The sequence below is a fragment of the Brassica rapa genome, chromosome A02 (assembly GCF_000309985.2).
Source record: "Brassica rapa cultivar Chiifu-401-42 chromosome A02, CAAS_Brap_v3.01, whole genome shotgun sequence".
Taxonomy (NCBI): domain Eukaryota; kingdom Viridiplantae; phylum Streptophyta; class Magnoliopsida; order Brassicales; family Brassicaceae; genus Brassica; species Brassica rapa.
This window is the reverse complement of record NC_024796.2, coordinates 28,644,125-28,663,867: the sequence shown is the minus strand read 5'-3', so window position 1 is coordinate 28,663,867 and position 19,743 is coordinate 28,644,125. Positions and strand designations below refer to the sequence as shown.

The 19,743-nt window shown below is 32.6% G+C and overlaps 7 protein-coding genes and 1 pseudogene across 7 annotated transcripts; 1 reads left to right on the top strand and 7 right to left on the bottom strand.

Moving 5' to 3' along the window:
* Nucleotides 1-1,266: 1,266 nt before the first annotated feature.
* LOC103854718 lies at nucleotides 1,267-1,614 on the bottom strand. Its single transcript, XM_009131683.2, has one exon. It carries the CDS (start codon nucleotides 1,612-1,614, stop codon nucleotides 1,267-1,269), a length of 348 nt encoding a protein of 115 aa, XP_009129931.1.
* A 1,000-nt stretch (nucleotides 1,615-2,614) lies between these two features.
* On the bottom strand, nucleotides 2,615-4,487 carry LOC117131803 (annotated as a pseudogene).
* Nucleotides 4,488-4,534: 47 nt separating this feature from the next.
* LOC103854717 lies at nucleotides 4,535-6,681 on the bottom strand. The gene is made up of 2 exons (XM_009131682.3): nucleotides 5,022-6,681; nucleotides 4,535-4,932 (listed from the first exon to the last, which is right to left on the bottom strand). The coding sequence occupies exon 1, from the start codon at nucleotides 6,345-6,347 to the stop codon at nucleotides 6,036-6,038; it is 312 nt and encodes a 103-aa protein (XP_009129930.2). The 5' UTR covers nucleotides 6,348-6,681; the 3' UTR covers nucleotides 4,535-4,932; nucleotides 5,022-6,035.
* LOC117125664 lies at nucleotides 4,672-5,078 on the bottom strand. The gene is made up of 2 exons (XM_033285321.1): nucleotides 5,022-5,078; nucleotides 4,672-4,932 (listed from the first exon to the last, which is right to left on the bottom strand). Exons 1-2 carry the CDS (start codon nucleotides 5,076-5,078, stop codon nucleotides 4,672-4,674), a joined length of 318 nt encoding a protein of 105 aa, XP_033141212.1.
* A 349-nt stretch (nucleotides 6,682-7,030) lies between the features above and the next one.
* Nucleotides 7,031-10,242, bottom strand: LOC103854714 (transmembrane protein 184A). Its single transcript, XM_009131680.3, has 7 exons — nucleotides 9,576-10,242; nucleotides 9,337-9,494; nucleotides 9,175-9,248; nucleotides 8,886-9,035; nucleotides 8,537-8,822; nucleotides 7,791-8,024; nucleotides 7,031-7,720 (listed from the first exon to the last, which is right to left on the bottom strand). The coding sequence occupies exons 2-7, from the start codon at nucleotides 9,490-9,492 to the stop codon at nucleotides 7,352-7,354; spliced, it is 1,269 nt and encodes a 422-aa protein (XP_009129928.1). The 5' UTR covers nucleotides 9,493-9,494; nucleotides 9,576-10,242; the 3' UTR covers nucleotides 7,031-7,351.
* An 807-nt stretch (nucleotides 10,243-11,049) lies between these two features.
* On the top strand, nucleotides 11,050-16,252 carry LOC103854713 (DEAD-box ATP-dependent RNA helicase 3, chloroplastic). Its single transcript, XM_009131679.3, has 9 exons — nucleotides 11,050-11,477; nucleotides 11,574-11,710; nucleotides 13,339-13,852; nucleotides 14,244-14,468; nucleotides 14,533-14,910; nucleotides 14,979-15,122; nucleotides 15,223-15,318; nucleotides 15,409-15,713; nucleotides 15,802-16,252. The coding sequence occupies exons 1-9, from the start codon at nucleotides 11,136-11,138 to the stop codon at nucleotides 15,878-15,880; spliced, it is 2,220 nt and encodes a 739-aa protein (XP_009129927.1). The 5' UTR covers nucleotides 11,050-11,135; the 3' UTR covers nucleotides 15,881-16,252.
* LOC117131806 lies at nucleotides 15,976-17,231 on the bottom strand. Its single transcript, XM_033284606.1, has one exon. It carries the CDS (start codon nucleotides 16,827-16,829, stop codon nucleotides 16,395-16,397), a length of 435 nt encoding a protein of 144 aa, XP_033140497.1. The 5' UTR covers nucleotides 16,830-17,231; the 3' UTR covers nucleotides 15,976-16,394.
* A 1,603-nt stretch (nucleotides 17,232-18,834) lies between these two features.
* Nucleotides 18,835-19,721, bottom strand: LOC117131808. The gene has a single exon (XM_033284613.1). It carries the CDS (start codon nucleotides 19,659-19,661, stop codon nucleotides 19,398-19,400), a length of 264 nt encoding a protein of 87 aa, XP_033140504.1. The 5' UTR covers nucleotides 19,662-19,721; the 3' UTR covers nucleotides 18,835-19,397.
* Nucleotides 19,722-19,743: the final 22 nt, after the last annotated feature.

The window sequence follows — 19,743 nt, the reverse complement described above, 5'->3', positions numbered from 1 at the left end:
CTTTCAAATGTTGTCTTTTTGAAAAAAGAAGATTGTTTCATTTTTTCTTATTAGAGATATTGAGCCCGCTAAAAATTGCTACAAAGTTAGAGTAAAAGTGTTGATACTTTAGAATCATGAAAAAATAAAAAAAATTGTTTCAATTAAATTGGTGTTGGTTGATACCGTTGTAAATATATTAACTTATTTCGTTATTGATTCACGTTAATTATATGATTTGGTGTTAATCATTTATTTTTCAAATTTAATTTGTAGGGAACTAGGGCTCATTCATATATTCATAAATGTTCTTTTTGTTACTTGCTTTTTGGTAATTTCTGATCTAAATGATCTCAAACAGATTCTTTTATTCTGCATAATTTCACTTTTGTGATTATACCATAAAATATAGAGTGACTCTTCGCCTTTTTTAAAATAAAATTTCTGTAGATCAACCAAAATCATACCTTGTAATGATTTTCCATAAGAGTTAACACATAATTATTTCAAGGGATTTAAACAAATATTGAAACGATAATACAATAGGAAAAAAAAATTTAGTCGGTGTATTTTCTATATCATATTAATTTTTTTATTGATGTGTCCTATTTATGATATGTTTGTTCATAAGTTCTTCTTTCTAATGCCGACATGTCTTAGTGAGATTATATTGAGTGTGAACTTCCTAATTATATATAAAAAATGAAGGGTATACATAAGTTCAGTCCCATGATCAGTTGAATTACTTGAATACACACTTAACATTAAATTTTAGACACTTCTGGCTTACTAATATGAGATTTGTGCATTAGTGTATCAAAGATAACTTGCAGGACAAGAAGTACAGCTTGTGGACCAAATATGAGTGATGTAAAGTCGATTCACTATTGAGCAACCAACACAAACATATACTTTTGATCTTTCTCACAAATGTTGCTAAGCATTCAACAAAGTAGAAAGGACTCGCTCTTCCCACTTGCTGTCACAGTTTCATCATTCCTCTGTTCTTGATCTCTTTTTTTGGTATATATATATACAAAGTCAAAATCTTAGCCAGTGAGAAGAGAGAATGAGATTGGGTTAGAAACTCTTATTGATTCTTCTTCCCATTTAATGATAGTTGTGTTGAGAATTTGCTTTTTAAAAAAAAAATCTCTGTTAAGACAAGAATCTTCTATTTTTTTAGATATCATCATAAGAAAAACACTCATAGGCATTGATTGACTTAACCAGAAGATGAAGAAAAAAGTACTATACAAATTGAGCAACAACAAATTAAAAAAGTAATCATCGATGTGGATTGCACTCGTCAGAGAAGTAATCATTGTTCTCCAACATAACTCTCAGCATATCACGAGCTGAAGATGAAGGAGAACCCTCTTCCTCCTCCTCCTCCTCCTCTCTTCTGAGAGGTCTCATCCCAGAAAAGCATCCTCCTTTACACGACCCATAACGTGATTTGTGTTTCTTTCTGAACCTGTCTGTAAATTGCTTCCTGGGTTTTGAAATCAAGGGCTTTACTAATTGGTTCCCGTTCTCAGAATCATCCTCTTCCTTCTTCTTCCTTGTCTTCTTGTTGTCGTTATCGACTCTGTTCTGTTCAACCACCGTAATCTCCCCGTGGCTTCCAGGCATTAACCAGACGCCGTTTTCGAATTCAGAAAGAAAAAAAGGAAGATCGGAATCGAAAGGAGAGGACGATGGTCGATGAGAAATTGAGTAATTGAGAGAAACAGGAGTTTGATTTTTTTTTTGTTTGTTTGTTTGCTGTTGTCTGTCTCCTACACGGCTTCACTTCGGTTTCGTTTCCAATCAGAAACCTTCGCTGTCGCTGTTCTCTCTCAATTAATTAATTAACGACTTTATTAATTTACAATTTAATTTAATAGATACGGTATCGCTGGTCTTTTTCTTTATTCTTTTTCGAGTCAAATCTTTCCAATTATCCAAAAGATAGTAATAATCCAATATAATATAATAATGTAATTTATTTTTTTGACAACAAAATAATATAAATTATAACACTGGAACTAGATTTTGACCCGCGTTTAAAAGCGCGGATTATTTTTCTGATAAAAATATATGATATGAATTAGTATTTTAGTCTTGTTATCCATTATTATGTGACAAAATTGTATTATATCAAAAAATAAAATTATTATTTTTATTTAGTTATTTAATGTAATTATATTTTTAATCGTTTGATTTTTTTTAAACATTATAAGGTTTGATTAGACTCAATGTCTATTATTTTAAATAAATTATTTTAAATTAGATGAGAACAATATTTTTATATCGAGTTTGGATCCGTGGTCGAACCGATAAAAATGATGACTTGTACCTAAACTGGTTTAGATTAATGAAAACTCGTTAATTTAAAGCATGTAAACTTCGAAAAAATCCGCAATCAAGTGTGACCCGACATTTCGTTGACCTGGTAGAAAAAATAAATAATCTTCAATAATATTTTAAGAGATGAATGAAACTTCTAATATATTTTTAAATTTATGATTTTTTATTTACTTAAGTGTTTAAAATTTATATTTAATTAGTTGTTTTATATGAAATATTTGGTTTGATATAAATATAGGATGCTTTGCAATTCTAGTAAGTTTATATATAAATTGTATAAAAGTCAGTTAATATTATATATATATTGTATATACATTATTTAAATTTCATCATCAATTTTCATTAATAATAATTGGGTTTACATGATATGAATTTGTAGCTGGTAAAATAGGTTAGCACTTATTAACAATGCATTCTTTTAGAATATTACTGAATCTATATGTAAAAAATAAAGGCCTATATATTTATGCAAGTTTGTATAAAAAGAATATTTCAGATGTTATAAATCGTGCTCAAACACTTGTCTACAAACTTATACATACATATATATATATATATATATATATATATATATATTATATATATATATATATGTTATGATAAAGGTTGTCTTAGAAACCTATGTTTTATACAACAACGTAGAATTCAATAACAACATTTCTATTATTATGTAGTACTATATTAGAATGCAATATTGGTTTGTGAAATTTTCATATTCAAAAAATACGATAAAAAAAATTTACGGAAAGTTAATTTAATAAAATATTACTGAATTCATAGAGTCTATTTTTATATTCATAAATATCATTTATATTCAGTTTCCTAAACAATGAGAAGCAATAAATGATTTCATTAAAAATATTGCATAGTTTGAGAAAAATAAGATGAGACCAAAAAAATAGTTAAGTCTAATGAAAGGGTCCAACAACTTTTCATAGGTAGATTTTTTAAAACTCTTTCCCTTTTAATAGTATAGATATCTCAAAATCACAAAAACTCACATTAAAACATCTCTTATAAAATAATTTAGTGCAAATTTCTAATTTTTTTTGAGATACATCGATATAATTAAATACTACCCCGACAAAAGGTATAGTAATATTTATAGGCCGACAAAAGATATATTAATATTTATAGGTACTTATTTATATTTGTAGTAATAGTTCCATGTTAAAAAATGAAAAAAAATCTATACTGGATATATGTATTACAATCTTCTAAGCCAGAACTTTTACCATTCTCTATTTAACCAATTGCCATTAAACACAACATGGATACATATTTGATTTTGTTGTCCCGACCGAAGTTGGTTTCTGACAACATATCTTTGATGAGAACCAGTTATGAACATACATGATGAATTATTCAACCAATTTCTTTGGAAATAAAAATTTGCAACAAGATAGTATAGAGTTTAATGGGCACATTGCAACTCTTTTTACATGACTTTGAGAAATCTACAACTCTTATTTTCTGAAAACATTAATTACACCCTCCAAATTTTCTGAAAACATAGAGACAGCTTCAAGTGCCTAGACTAAGTGAGACTAACATTCCTTTTGAAAAGGAGGCTTCAATGAATGTGATAATGTTGCTGACTCCATGACAAGATATGCGAGAGTTCTGACAAATATTAGGAGAAACTATCCTCGCATTATTCACAAAAAGTCCCGACCCACCAGACTTTGTAATGGTGAACATTTTATCAGGGATGCTACAAGGAACAAGTGTTTTGTTCGGGAAACGAAGCATGTGGTTGATCCCAAGCCAAGCAGGAATCCTATGTCTTAGGATAAACGTCTCAAGACTCTCTTGACTCAAGTCTGCATGAGACAGATCCTCGTCGTTAGGCATCAAGAAAATAATCTATTGGTTCTTGAAGACATTTGTATCGTTGAGGACATGGAGAAGGGTGACAAAACCATAGTAAGATTCTCTTCTCATGTCGGAAATGGCAGAGAAGAGGTCGCTGCTTTGGTTGTCATGTCTCAATATAGGAGTTGGACGTGGCTCGGTTACGGTGGTTGCAAGAATCGTAAGAAGAGAGAATAAAAAGAGTGCTATAATTAGGAAAATAGATCTCATACTAGCTGATATTTGAAACATCACTCATATCAATCCTAAAGCTTTTAAAACAAAATTTATATACTATGTGAAGTTCATGAGTTTTAGAAGTTAATACTATTAGTTGATGCATGGTTGATTCATCACTTCAACTTTTTTCATTTAGTAAATGTCACAAGAATGAACACAAAACTACATATTACACAAGTGTAACAGAGATAAAATACACACATATATATACACGTTCGTCAAGAAGATGAAAAAAAAAATTAGGATTTAGTGAAGAACAAGATCATTAAAACCACGTTTAGAGGCTAAACCAATAACACACAACATGTAAAACACTTTACCACTCTTCACTTTTGCCTTTACTATTGCTTTTCCCTTCTCCACTTTCATCTTAGCCTTAACCAACATTGGCTTATGAGATTCTCCTAACCACTCTCGCTCTTCCGCTTCAGGTTCCTCCTCTATAGTCTCTAGTCTCCCCTTTAGTATATCCTCCAAGTCTTTCCCCAAGTCACATATACTCTTATTCTACCAAATCATAACACTTTTTGTTTTAAACTCCATGTCTAATATTGAAAATTATGTGAATCAGAAGCTCATGTTTTCACAAAACATACCTCAAAATCGCGGTGTAAGTTCCTCTTGTTCTTCCTTCCATGAACAATCCACCACATCTTCCTATACACCAAACTCCTCATATAGCCTTGTCCTTCTCAGATATGGTTTCTTCTTGAAAATGGTTTCTTCTTGAAAATGCTATACCCTTTTACAGCTTTATAATGATACTTCTTGATTCCCTTAAAAGTGACCCAAAAAAACTTTTTTACTTTACAGACAAGCTTCAATCTTTAAATGTGTTGCTTCTGATTATAACACATATAAAAACACAAGGTGGTTGTCACAAATCATCACATTCTGTTTTGTAAAGTCTTTATGTTCTGTAAAGTGGTTATCTCCTTTATCATGCTATCTCTCTTCTTGCCTTTTATCTCTTCTTTAATTGATGCTTTATCTGTCACGCTTAATCTCCAGCAATTATACTAAATAATATGTTTAAAGTGGGCTTACTACTCTATCTCTTGTATTGTCAACGACTAATCCCATACAAAATGCCATATAATGTACTAAACATTGCAATCAACATGACCTGTGGCATGTCTTAGTGAGATTATGGTCGATGAAGTGTGAACTGTTGAGAAGCTGCTCGTAACATGAACTTCTGTATAAATGAAGATATACATAAGTTCAGTCCCATGATCAGTTGAATACACACTTAACATTAAATTTTAGACACTTTCTGTCTGGCTTACTAATATAAGATTTGTGTATTAGTGTATCAAAGATAACTTGCGGGACAAGAAGTAAAGCTTGTGGACCAAGTATGAGTGATTCATTATTGAGCAACCAACACAACCATATACTTTTGATATTTTCTCAAAAATGTTGCTAAGCAACTCAAGAAAGTAGAGAGGACTCGCTAGTTACTTGATGTCAAGTCTGAACCATGGAAAAAATAAGACAGACCGAACCATCATAAGCATTTGGTTTAACATTATAAGTAGCCTTTGGGTACAGTTTCATCATTCCTCTCTTTTTGATCTCTTTTTGGGTCTATACAAAAGTCACAAACGTCAAAACCTCAGCTTATTCTCTAACAATATAGGGAAGCCCCAGTGAGAAGAGATAATAAGATTGAAATAGAAACCTTCTCTGTTCATTTTATCTGTTATACGTGAGTAAATGCTCAAGAACCTTCTTGGCAAAACAAGTGCCTTAAGAACCAGCTTCCTTGGTCGGTTTAGTCTAAACCCTTTTGACCTACCCTCTATTTTCTTCCCCTCGTGATGTCGTATAGCTCTTGTGGTAGCCTTCTCGTAATGATGACTTAGCTTCTGGTAGCGGCATGCTGATCTTGACCGGGTCTTACCAATAATCTGTAGCATCTTGAGCTTACTGTTGTTGTTTTGAAGATGTACAAAACAGAGAGAAGGAAATATTTTCAAAGATTGTGACTGAGAGTAAGGAAGTACTTAAATGAGTAATGAAAGCAATGAGATACAGCTGAGTAATACAAACAAAAAACAATTGGATGATGATTGATGAGAGAAAGGGGCTCCATTAAAATGATAAGAGAGTGAGGGAAAGATTCTGAAACCACATGGCTATATTCCTGCTTTGTGTTTATTAAAAACCACAAATCCCCAAGTCTTATGAAAGTTTTGAAGTTCTTGTTTAACCACATGAGTCAGAGAGAGACTGCACCTGCCATGTACATGACCTATGTGGCTATGGTTGTCACATAGAGAGAAAATAATAAATAATTGATGTTATAGTTTATAGGAAAACTGAGAGCCATGTGCAATGATTGTTTAAGAAGTTATATATCTAAATGAAGAGAAGCCACTGAGTGGCTAGCTGTGTAATCATTTGGCAACATGAATAGAAGAGAGGATAAATGCAAAAGACATCAGTCCCAATAGATCTATGATTTTTAAAATATTAGTGCTAAAAGAAAATTTATCAAAAGAATTTGTTTGAACTTTTTATTAATTCAAATTATGATAAGTGGTTGGTTAACCTTAGCCATTGAAACAGTTTCAAGGCCTTACAATGCTCTCAAACGCCATGGAACACACAAAATGTAAACTTCCAAAGATTCTGCAACTCAACTAGTTACACGTATATGAATAACGTTTCTGGCTGCTTAAGCAATTCACAAGAAACATGAAACATGCTGCAAGAGAGAATGCAAGTAGAAGACTCATCATATAAAGCTACAAATAGTAAATGCAAACTGGTTTAGAAGCTCTTTTCATTTATCCTCAAGTCTTCTACTAACATCTTCCAACTAAGAACACACCTGAGAAGATTCATCCGAATCCAACTCATAGGAGCACGTTTTTTGTACCTTTAAACGGTGCTTTCTACATCTTTTCTTCTTCTGCTCCTATCTAGGCCCACTTTCATTAGCTGAGGGGACATTGCTTGGGAAACTAGATATATCAATGTCAATGAGCGTCATATCATACATTGTATCAAGAGAATCCGAGGCGTCAACGAGCAAAGAAGACTTCACAGCTTCAGAGCGCACAGGATCAGATGTCACGCTGGAGCTTTTCGGCGAGCTTGCATTTGAAGATAGACTACTTGAAACCGAAACACCATCTATCTTGTTTGCAAACACTGGTTTGTTCTTTCTCATTGCATCCATCTCTTGGCCAGTTGGCACAAAGGTTCTCGACCGGTACTTCTTTGTCCCCTCTTCACCACCCTCGTTGTGATTATAGAGTACGTAGTCATGATAAGTAGGAGCAAACTGTAATAATAACCAATCATCAGGAAAGCAAATTATTTAAATCACAAAACAACATGAGTTAGTTAGTTACCTGGTGAACAGTGTCATGGTAAAAGTCATTTAGTTTTACAGCATGTGTTAGGCTCCCTGAGAAGCTGCGAGAGCCACCAACGTTGGCACCCGCATACTCCTTGTATGGGAAAGCATAGAAATGGCATGCTGCAGCAATGAGCATCTCCACACATATTATGAAGTTTTGAAAATGAGCTGCTTCCTCTGCAGTCTTTATGAATCCAGATTTTGCAGCAAGAAAGACTAGAACACCCTGTACAAAGAAGAGGGTCAGGGAACAAAATTAGCAAAAAAAAATTAGGCCTGAGATTTTGAACCAAACCGAACCCGCTGAATTTTGGTTGGTTCGGTTAGAAGTTCAGTTCGATTTGGTAGATTTTTTGAAAAAAATTGGTTTTTGGTTCGCAATAGTTACTTTGATTTTTTTTCTTTAAAAAAATTATACCTATACCGTACCAAAATCTGAACCGAACTAACTGAAATAACCAAATTAACCAAATTTAATCGAAATTAACCAAATTTATCCAAAATTTTAACAAAATTAAACCAAAATCTAAGTGAAATCAAAACCTTTGGTAGGATTTTCATAAACCGAACTAACCGAATAAAAAACAGAACTTTATTTCGGATTAATTTGGTAAGATTTATGTTGAACCGAACTAACCGAACCGAATAACCCAAACTAACCAAACCCGCATGCCTAAAAAACATTATATGTGGAAGATAGCAATTAGCAAAAAGCCAAGAGTTGAAGCCAAAATGTACCTGCCAGTAAGTTAGAAAGACCACCGACTTAATGATCACAAACTTTGGGACCGGATTAAACGGCTGAAGCAGATCTCTGCACGCCATGTAAAACAGCACAAGCGCGTACAAAGCCACTGTGTAGGATATGGTGTAGATGATGGTAAGATAGAGATACGCTTGGTCAGGGTTAAAGTTCCCGTCCTTGTACTTCCCTTTTGCGTAAAGCACAAGTGTGACAGCCACTAGGATAGGCTTCAGGATTACGAATTGCAGACAACCTTGCTTGCATCTTCGAATAAAACGCCTGTAACATGGCACATGTGTCAGTTATACATCTCTAGATACTATTAGATAAATGTAAACTTACCCGTCGAGTGTTAATGGAGGAAAGCAACAAGTCATGAGGCACCATGATGGTTGTAGAGAGCGACCGCTTAAGCTGAGCACTACTGCTCCTGGACCTCCAACCCAAGCCAAACACAGGGATAGGAAGTTGTAAATCACCCAAGCTTCATAACTGAAACACACCAATAAAAATTCATTAGAAACATTAATGTCACAAGGCCATTGACATTAAAAATGAACTAATAAGAGACTCCAAACTAAGAGTAAAACACAGTTAACACTTCTAAACTAAGAGTGTTAGGAAGACTCACACTTCTCGTATGGAATCAAAGTAGATGGAGCTTCTAGGGAGGACAAGAGACAAGAATGACATAAAGGCATACACCTGTAGCACAGTGAGGAGAAGCAAACCAATCAAGAACATGTTAAGAACTAAACAATGTCAACAGGTTAGAGATGCTGAGAGTACTAACCGGGACCATGAAGACAATGCGTACAATATATCTCTGATAAGTCGGCTCCGTGTAGTTCAAGAGATGCCTATAGATGTGGAATATTGCAAGAGCAATGGCTCCAACAGTGCACAGAAACGCCACAATGTTGAGATAAAACGGAATCGAATCCGCCATTTCTGCAAACAGGACAACAAAACGCGAATCTCGCTATCAACAAACTATGTAATCAAGCAAAAGGAGAGGTTTTGGGTGCAAACCTGAGACGGATCTAAGGGGGGAAAAGCAAAGTTGGTGACTTTACGTTGTGGGTTTGATGAATCGAAGATCCGTGATCGTGATTACCAAAGTTGGTAACTTTACGTGGTGGGTTCGATGATTCGTGTGAATTGGAGATGGGGAAGAGAGCAATGTAACCGTAGTAACAGAAAAAAAAAAAAAACCTAAATTTGAGGAAGATTGTGGATTTGGAGATGAGGGTTTTGATAAGCCTTTCCTTCCTTTCTTGAGAAAGGAGCAAGCTTTAGGAGGAGATGGGCTTCATCACAGCAGAGCAAGTTTCGAAAAGAGATAAAAAAAAATTTTAAGATGTTTAGATCAACGAGTTGGAATCCAATCAACGTCCATCTAATCCAGGCTGTGTATACATCAAACCTTGATTAATTATTTCGCTTTCTAACGTTTTTTATTTTATTTTTGGAATGATTTAATTTTCTCACGAGTCTACCAAATCCAGTGATTTTAATAGACGGTTCATTATTCTAAATTACATTTTATAAAACTACAATATCATTTGTCGGCAAGTTTCATTTTTTTTTATAGCTGTACTCGTTACATCAGCGAGAGAGAAATTGTATAAAACTTGTCAAAGGTGTGGTGAAAGTGTGGGACTGAGGAAATATATTCAACTCACATGTATATTTTTCTTTAAAGTAGAGAAATTATAAAAACCAATTTTTAAAAATGTTATCTTTAAACAAAAAAATATTTATACTATAAATATACAAAATGTTATATATATATTTTAAAAAAATAACATTCATATCTATATTTATATTAATAAACAACATATATTTGAGAGACTTTTTTCTTTATTATATAGTTTGTACATTAAATAACACAACTTGTCTAACTAGGCATGGACATTATGGAGCTTCGTAGATTTCAGTTTAGTTGATTCGGACGCTGAGATTTTGATGTTATGCTTATAAGTTTCATTCATGTTTTACTAAATATTAAATATTATTAGGTCGGGTTCGCTTCGATTTCTTCTGGATTCGGTTCGGGTCAGATTGTAACCAATGTATAAAATCGTCCAAATCTAATCATTCACAAATCTAATTAAAAATTGTTAAATGATCTAAACTAACTAATATTATTTAAAATAAAAATAAAAATAAAACAAATTACAAAATTCTTTAGAATGTCATAAAATATCTAAATTATCTTAGTATATATAAAAATATTAACATATTTAACTAATTTCATATATTTTCAGATTTTCTAAACCCTAAAATACTAAGCTCACAAGTCTCATTCAGATATTTTTGTATAGCGGTATAGATTCGGTTTCAGGTTTGGTTTTCAGCTTTTTCGGTTCAGGTTTTGATAGGTAATTCGGGTAAAAAAACTATTTTTCTCAAGAAAATATACAAGCTCAGAATGGACCTGAATATACATACCCCGGTCCATAAAAGGCCCATCATATCTATGCCACTTGGCGAGAAACAAAAACATAAGAGAAGCAAAGGTGTGGAGGTTACGAAAACCTTTCAAAAACTCTCACCTTATCCTCCTCCTCCTCCGGCGAGCATCCAAAAATGGCGTCGACGGTGGGAGTTCCATCTCTCTACCAAGTCCCCCACCTCGAAACCTCAAAACCCACTTCCCAAAAGAGGTCTTGTTTCTCACCTCTCTCTCTAGACAACCCTTTCTTCTCCTCTCCCATCTCTCTTCGAACAACTCGTCTCATCCACTCCTCTTCCGCCGTCGCAACTCCCAACTCCGTTCTCAGCGAAGAAGCCTTCAAAAGCCTCGGCCTTTCCGACAACGGCTCAGAAGAAGACGATGGTGAAGAGCTCGCTATCTCGAAACTCGGTTTGCCTCAGCGTCTCGGCGAGTCACTCGAGAAGCGTGGTATCACTCACCTCTTCCCGATTCAGGTTTTAAAGTCTCATCCTTTTCACTCTGAAAACTCTTAAAGTCTTGTCCTTTATCTGTATTGACAATTGACTACTGTTTTTGTGTTGTGTGTGAAGAGGGCTGTGCTGGTTCCTGCGCTGCAAGGACGAGACATCATAGCTCGTGCTAAGACGGGAACTGGGAAGACTTTGGCTTTCGGTATCCCTATCATCAAACGCCTAACTGAACAAGCTGGAGACTACTCTGCTTTCAGGTCTTTTTTTGTTATTACCTTACATTCATTTTGTTTACTCAAATGTTCAAAGATATTGTTAAGCTGTAACTAGTAGCTCTATAGAGGATTAGTGACTAGAGGATGATATTGATATAAATTTTTATATATTTTACAATATTTTAGTTTTTTTGTCTCTAATTATAAAGTTATTGTGATGAATTATAAAAATTAGATATACAAAAAAAAGACAAATTTATGATCTGCATTAACATTATTGTTTGATTAAACAAATTTAGACCAATTGTAACCGATTTAAAATGTTTAAATCGATTTAACCAATTATTTTTTATATAGTTTACATTTTATTAGATACTAGATTAAGACCCGCGCCTTGCGCGGGATGAACATTATATATATAAATTATTTTATGTATTAAATATTTTTACATATTAAAAAATAATAAATATATATTGAATAATTAAAAGTTAGTAACTATTAAATATATAATTAAATTGGTGTAAACATATAAATCAATTTTATTAATCCAATTTTTTTTTAATATTTGATAGGATATGTAATTAAATTTAAATGATACTAACATACATAGTATATTTTAGTATATTTTTAATACGAATGTCTATTAAATGATGATTTCTACTCATATAGTTTTTTTTTAATCATTTGTATCTTTTATAGAAAAAAAATTAAATTACTGATAACAAAATTTTCATTGTGAGATTAATAGTTTTAATAATTTCTAATAAAAAAAATAAGTTGTCAATGTTCATTCAAAACTTTTACCAAAAAATTGTTCAAAGTAAATTTTGAAACTAAAAGATTTATGTATTTTATATGGTTTATAGTTTAATTTAAAACGATATATATATATATATATATATATATATATATATATATCAATCTTAATAATTAATTAAATTATACTTTTTACTTATATAATTTTGTAATCATTTGAATGTAAGACTTTTAACAGTTTTAGTAATTTATAGTCGTTTTTCAAAGTTCAAAATATAACATATACAGAAAAATTTAAATTTTTTATTATATAGTTATTGTAGTTATTTAATTTATTTAATAGTTTAAAATTAAACAAATATGATAGAAGATACACTAATTTTTATCAAATCTTTATTATTCAAAATCATTAATTGTCATATATATTTTAGCCACATTAGGCAATTTCGTAAATTTTATTTAAGGAAATAATGAAGTACATTAATAATGAATTTATTGTTAGTTTAATAAAAAAACTTATTATATAATTAGATGGACCAACATATTTCTCTAATGATTCTAAGAATCATCCTAGTGATGACATGTGGCTACAAAAAAAAGTTGTAATGTTTCTCAAATAATATATAGGGGATTTTAGTTGTTTGTGTCTAATTGTAAAATTATTTTGACGAATTATAAAAATTAGATTAAAAGAATATTAGACAAATTTATGGATTTACACTAACATTATTACTTGATTAAACTAATTTAGACCGATTTTAATTGATTTTAAACAAATTAAACTGATTTGAATCACATAAATTGGATTTTAAGAAAATGGCTTTGCTAGCTTGTGCGGCTGCCTAGACCGATTTTTAGAACATTGGTTTACATTGATGGTTTTCTAAATGTTTGGTTTTCTCTTTTATGAGTAGGAAGTCTGGTCGTCTTCCTAAGTTCCTTGTCCTTGCACCTACACGAGAACTAGCCAAGCAAGTAGAGAAGGAGATCAAGGAGTCTGCGCCTTATCTAAGCACCGTTTGTGTATACGGTGGTGTCTCCTACACCATCCAGCAGAGTGCTCTCACTCGTGGTGTTGATGTTGTTGTTGGAACTCCCGGAAGAATCATTGACTTGATAGAAGGAAGAAGCCTCAAGCTAGGTGAAGTTGAGTACTTGGTGCTTGATGAAGCTGACCAGATGCTTGCCGTTGGGTTTGAGGAGGCTGTGGAGTCGATTCTCGAGAATCTACCGCAGAAGAGACAAAGCATGCTGTTCTCAGCAACTATGCCTGCTTGGGTGAAGAAGTTGGCTAGGAAGTATCTTGACAGTCCATTGAATATTGATCTGGTTGGAGACCAAGATGAGAAGCTCGCTGAGGGGATCAAACTTTATGCAATCTCGGCTACGTCGACATCAAAGCGCACTATTCTTAGCGACCTTATAACAGTATGACTCAGCTTATAGTTTGCTATTTCCTTAAACATGGTTGATGATTGGTTGGTGTCTTTTAGGCTTTCGGGTTCGGTTAGTTCGGGTAGTTCGGTTAATTCGGTTTGACATAAATCTTACCGAATTAACCCAAAATAAAGTTTGGTTTGGTATTTGGTTTGTTCGGTTTTTGAAAATCCTAGTTTTTGATTTTGGTTAGATTTTAGTTCAAATTTGTTAAAATTTCGGATAAGTTCGGTTCAAATTTGGTTAGTTCGGTTCAGATTTGGTTAGTTCGGTACAAAATTTGGTTAGTTTGGTTCTGGTTTTTGGTTTGGTTCGGTTTAAAATCCCATGCCTAGTGTCTTTAGTTCTATACTGATTTGTTCTATTTTTCAAAAACTTGAAGGTGTATGCAAAGGGTGGCAAGACCATTGTTTTCACCCAAACAAAGAGAGATGCAGATGAGGTCTCTCTAGCGTTATCAAACAGTATAGCTTCCGAGGCACTTCACGGAGATATCTCTCAGCATCAAAGAGAGAGAACACTCAACGGTTTCCGCCAAGGGAAGTTCACGGTTCTAGTTGCTACTGATGTTGCATCTCGTGGACTTGACATCCCCAATGTAGATCTAGTAAGTTTTCAATATGAAGCTATCCATAGCAAGTCTTCTTTGTTCTGACGTTTCTCTTCTACAGGTTATCCACTATGAACTTCCTAATGACCCAGAGACCTTTGTGCACCGTTCTGGACGTACCGGGCGTGCAGGAAAAGAAGGCTCTGCGATTCTAATGCACTCTAGTAGTCAGATGAGGACGGTGAGGTCTCTGGAGCGTGATGTAGGCTGTAGATTTGAGTTTATTAGCCCACCAACAGTTGGAGATGTCTTGGAAGCGTCAGCAGACCAAGTGGTGTCTACTCTAAATGGTGTTCATCCTGAGTCTATAAAGTTCTTCTCAGCAACTGCTCAGAAACTACATGAGGAGAAAGGAACTGATGCTTTAGCTGCAGCTCTGGCTCACCTCAGCGGTTTCTCTCAGCCACCTTCATCTAGATCTCTCCTCAGTCATGAACAGGTTTGATCCTCATTCATACTTTTTGGGTAGTTCTTGAGAGTCCTATAAACATTCAACATCCACTGCAGGGATGGGTGACTTTGCAATTGATAAGAGATTCAACAAACTCCAGAGGCTTCTTGTCAGCGAGGTCTGTCACTGGTTTTCTCTCAGATGTTTACGGTCCAGCTGCGGATGAAGTTGGAAAAATCTTCTTGATTGCAGATGAGAGGGTTAGTAACATTGAAATGATCATTACATCAGCAGTTTTTTTTTTTTTTTTTCAAAATTGTAGTCTTATAGAGATCTCTGATTCTGCTAATATATTATCAGGTGCAAGGAGCTGTTTTTGATCTACCAGAGGACATAGCGAAAGATCTACTGGAGAAAGAGATGCCAGAAGGAAACAGTGTCTCCATGATAACAAAGGTATTCACTCTTTTGATACAAACATAACATATTCACAATAAGACCCTTTTTGACTAACAACACTTGACATCTTTTGGGTTTTTATTGTAGTTGCCTCCGCTGCAAGACGATGGACCGTCTAGTGATAACTATGGACGGTTCTCTAGCAGAGACAGGATGCCTAGAGGAGGAGGAGGAGGAGGTTCTAGAGGGTCAAGATTTGGAGGTAGAGGAGGCTCTTCACGAGGGCGTGATAGTTGGGGAGGTGATAGTGACAGAAGAAGTAGAAGCAGTGGTGGTGGAGGAAGCAGCTGGTCCCGTGGTGGTGGTAGGTCTAGAGGAAGTTCTGATGATTGGTTGATTGGTGGTGGTAGTGACAGAAGATCATCAAGCAGGAGAGCTCCTTCCCGGGAAAGGTTAGTTTTCTTTAAAGCTTCAAACAAATCTAAGTTAAAATCTTCACACTTGCCCGCATCAACTGATTGATTGATGTATGTGAATTAGGAGTTTTGGAGGTGCTTGCTTTAATTGTGGAAGTTCAGGACACAGGGCAGCTGATTGTCCTGACAAGAGAGGGTTTTAAAGTGTTCTTAGTTAATGGTGTCTGCTCTTGAGAGAGAGAGAGGAAGGGGTCCTTGTCCTTTTTGGTGTTCTTAAGACGAGTCCTTTAGTTCTTGCTTCAACCGTTTGTTTCAGACGGTAGAGAGTGCAATCACTGAGGGTGTATACTTCACACAAGGTCTAACTACAAGCATAGTGCAATGTGCATAAAGTAAGCAGGGGGGAAGGTTTTCCTCACTTGACATTTTCAGAGATTGCTTCAGAAACATGGCAAAGCTGATGGATGTTTTAATAATAGGTTATTATAATGATCAGATTCCATGTTTCTAATTTTGTAATTGTGATCACATTTGTATTTCTATGTCCTTATAATAGAAAATCAAGTTTGAATTGACTTGTCACACAAGTATCAGATACATAATCATAGTTTATCATAATTCTCAATTTTTGTCTTTTGATAAACACATATAGAAGATATCTTTACCATTTAGCTCGATCAATATTAGAGGCAAAAATCACAGATAGAAGAAAAAAGATCAAACGGTGGAGGACGGTGATGATGGAGATGTTGTTGTTGGTTTAGCAAGTCGTCGTGGGAGACCACATTTTGGCAAACATTCTTGGTAACAAGGTTTGTTTTGTTTGCCACATCTAATGGAACAGACTCTGAAGCAAAAGAATCTTGAATCTTCTGTTGGCTTGATATCATCACCATCATCAACATCAACATTCATTCCATTGCATGCTTGTAAAACAAATCCCATTATTATCAATGCCATTACCATATACACCTTTCCCGCCATTTTCCTCTTACAAGTTTTTTTCTGTTCAAAACAAAACTCTAGGACTTCTGTTTGTTGTATGAGATGTGTAGATTGGTGATAGAGAGGAAGGCGTTTATATAATGAGTTTTTGCCTCTATAGATAGTATATTTGTTGTTTCTGTTTGTGATTTTTGTCTGGCTTGACATGAATAGGATTTGCTAACTGTTGTTTGAACTGCATTCTTGTTATTTCATTTCTTGTTATGTCATTTGGTGACTTGGAAAAATATGAAAACATGCGATGTACAATTTTCTAGTATTGATTCTTTTAATGAACAAGAGATCATTGTTGTCTCATAGATTTTAATAAAATTCAAATCAAACAAAAATGTACAGATATTTAATTAATGACTCTACAATGAGCAACAGCGGAACCAAACTTTTACATATCAATACTGAACATCAATTGGTTGAATTGACTAAGCCGATCTTTCCATCACAATTTCATCATCTCATTAGCAAGATGGGACTCTCCAAAACTCTAAAATTCAGTGTTATTATATTCTATATTTGTTAATCATACTTACGAGATTATTATTTGGTTTTATTCAATCAACATTTTCCATATCTAATTAGAATCCAGTACTATTTAGAACATTTTTGAATACATAATCATTTGAAAAATTCCAATAAATTTCACAGTAAATTACTAAAATAATATTTTTTATGATTTATACAAACTAGCTGTGAAAAAGTTAACATAAAGAGAAATTAATATAGTATATAAAAAATCCCATGATTTCAAGTTTATGAAATAAGAGAAAGCCAATCGCACAATTCCAGCCTATAATAAATATTTTATAATTTGATTAAAATTATAGATATAATCATATAAGAATAAAAATAAAATATTATTTTTATTATATAGCTCATTTCGTATTAGTTTTAATTTTAATTTTAATTATTAATATTAAAATAATATAACTTTTCTCTTAAAATCGTCTCACATTGATGAAAGTCTGTTTGAATGTTTCTATATTAAATTTATTAGCTGATATGTGCATTCAGTTAATTTTGATCAGTGTTATGTATGTTACAATAGTTATATGTGAATCGTGATCACGTGTGTTTTGACCCATGTTTGAAAACACGGTAAAATTAGTAGCGACTAACCGTGGTGAATTTAATTAAATCTAAAATAAAAAGTAAGTATAAAACTAATTAATATCACTTACCAAATAGTCTAAATGATATTCCAAATAATAGTGTATGGTAACTAATTGTAAAAATTATAGAAAGTGTAATAACGTTTGATTAATTTTTTCTATATTTATATAATACATAAAATAATTAGTAGAACACAATTTAGAGAAACTGATATATTGATTTAATGATCATATAAAAACATTACATTTGTATATAGAGAACTATAATAATTATTAATGTCTTATAATGTACATATATGTCTTAGAAGTCATTTATAAAAAAAAAGAATAAAATTATCTATCATGGCTTACAAAGTTATTTTATCTTATATATTAAACGAGAAGTCACTTAATTGACTTTTCCTTACATGTCAATTATTTGTGAAGTTTTAAGAAAATTTTTAATAATTTTCTTGGTCAATAATGTTTAATTTTATTTATTTTAGTTTATATTTAAAAATAAAAAATAAATCTAGAACAAATTAATATCAATTGCCAAATAATCTAAATTATATTACAAATAATGATATATGGTAACTATTTGTTGAAATTATATAAAGAATAATAATGTTTGATCAATTATTTTTATATTTATAAAATATATAATATAATGAACAAAACTTTATAATTTTTAATTATTTTCATTAGATCTAAAATAAAAAGTAAGTCTAAAACTAATTATTATCACTTGCCAAATAACCTAAATGATATTAAAAATAATAACTAATGGTTGATAATTTTCAAACTATAGAATTTGTAATATATGTTTGATCAATTCTTTTTATATTTTCATAAAAACAAATTAATATAAAACATTTTATAGAAATCGATATAATGATTTCATATTCATATAAAAATACAGCCGTATGTATATTAATTATTAATCTCTTATAATGTCCATATATGCTTTATAAATAATTAGGCTTTGAAGATTTGACAGATTATATTTAACAGAACTTGTGAGAACTTTGATTCAAAAAATTTTTTGTATTTAAAATGGATTTTTGGTTAATGTGATAATTACATATATAATTCCACAATCATTTGTTATTATTACATCAAATTTATGGAAAATTTACGACTGATTTTCAAACCATTTGATAATGTTTCTTATTATTATTTTAAAATTATGACATTGTATACATAATATATATTAAAAAAATTCTTATACTTTATAATATACTTTTAGTTATAAATTTTATAAAATCATTTATATATATATATATATATTTGGATATGCGCTTCCAACACCTACCCACTTCCTAATTTGTTTTAAAAAACTCGCTTCTGCGTTTCCATACGATTCTGCTTCCACGTACCGCTTCCAATTCCATGTAGCATAGTGTTACTACCTCCAATAGAGGTTAATCTCCTCCCTTAAATAATATTATGTTCATGATTCTTACTAATATGTTGGAAATTAATCAACTGAACCATTCTTCCTGTATTTATATCCACAATTACAAATGTATGATGTTGATAAACACATATAAAAGAAAACTTAGCAGTTGGCTCAATTGATATATAGTTAGAACTTAAAAGACACAAATCACAAATAGAAGAAAAAAGATCAAACGGTGGAGGACGGTGATGATGGAGATGTTGTTGGTTTAGCAAGTCGTCGTGGGAGACCACATTTTGGCAAACATTCTTGGTAACAAGGCTTGTTTTGTTTGCCACATCTAATGGAACAGACTCTGAAGCAAAAGAATCTTGAATCTTCTGTTGGCTTGATATCATCACCATCATCAACATCAACATTCATTCCATTGCATGCTTGTAAAACAAATCCCATCATTATCAATGCCATGACCATATACACCTTTCCCGCCATTTTTCTCTTACAAGTTTTTTTCTGTTCAAAACTAAACTCTAGGACTTCTGTTTGTTGTATGAGATGTGTAGATTGGGGATAG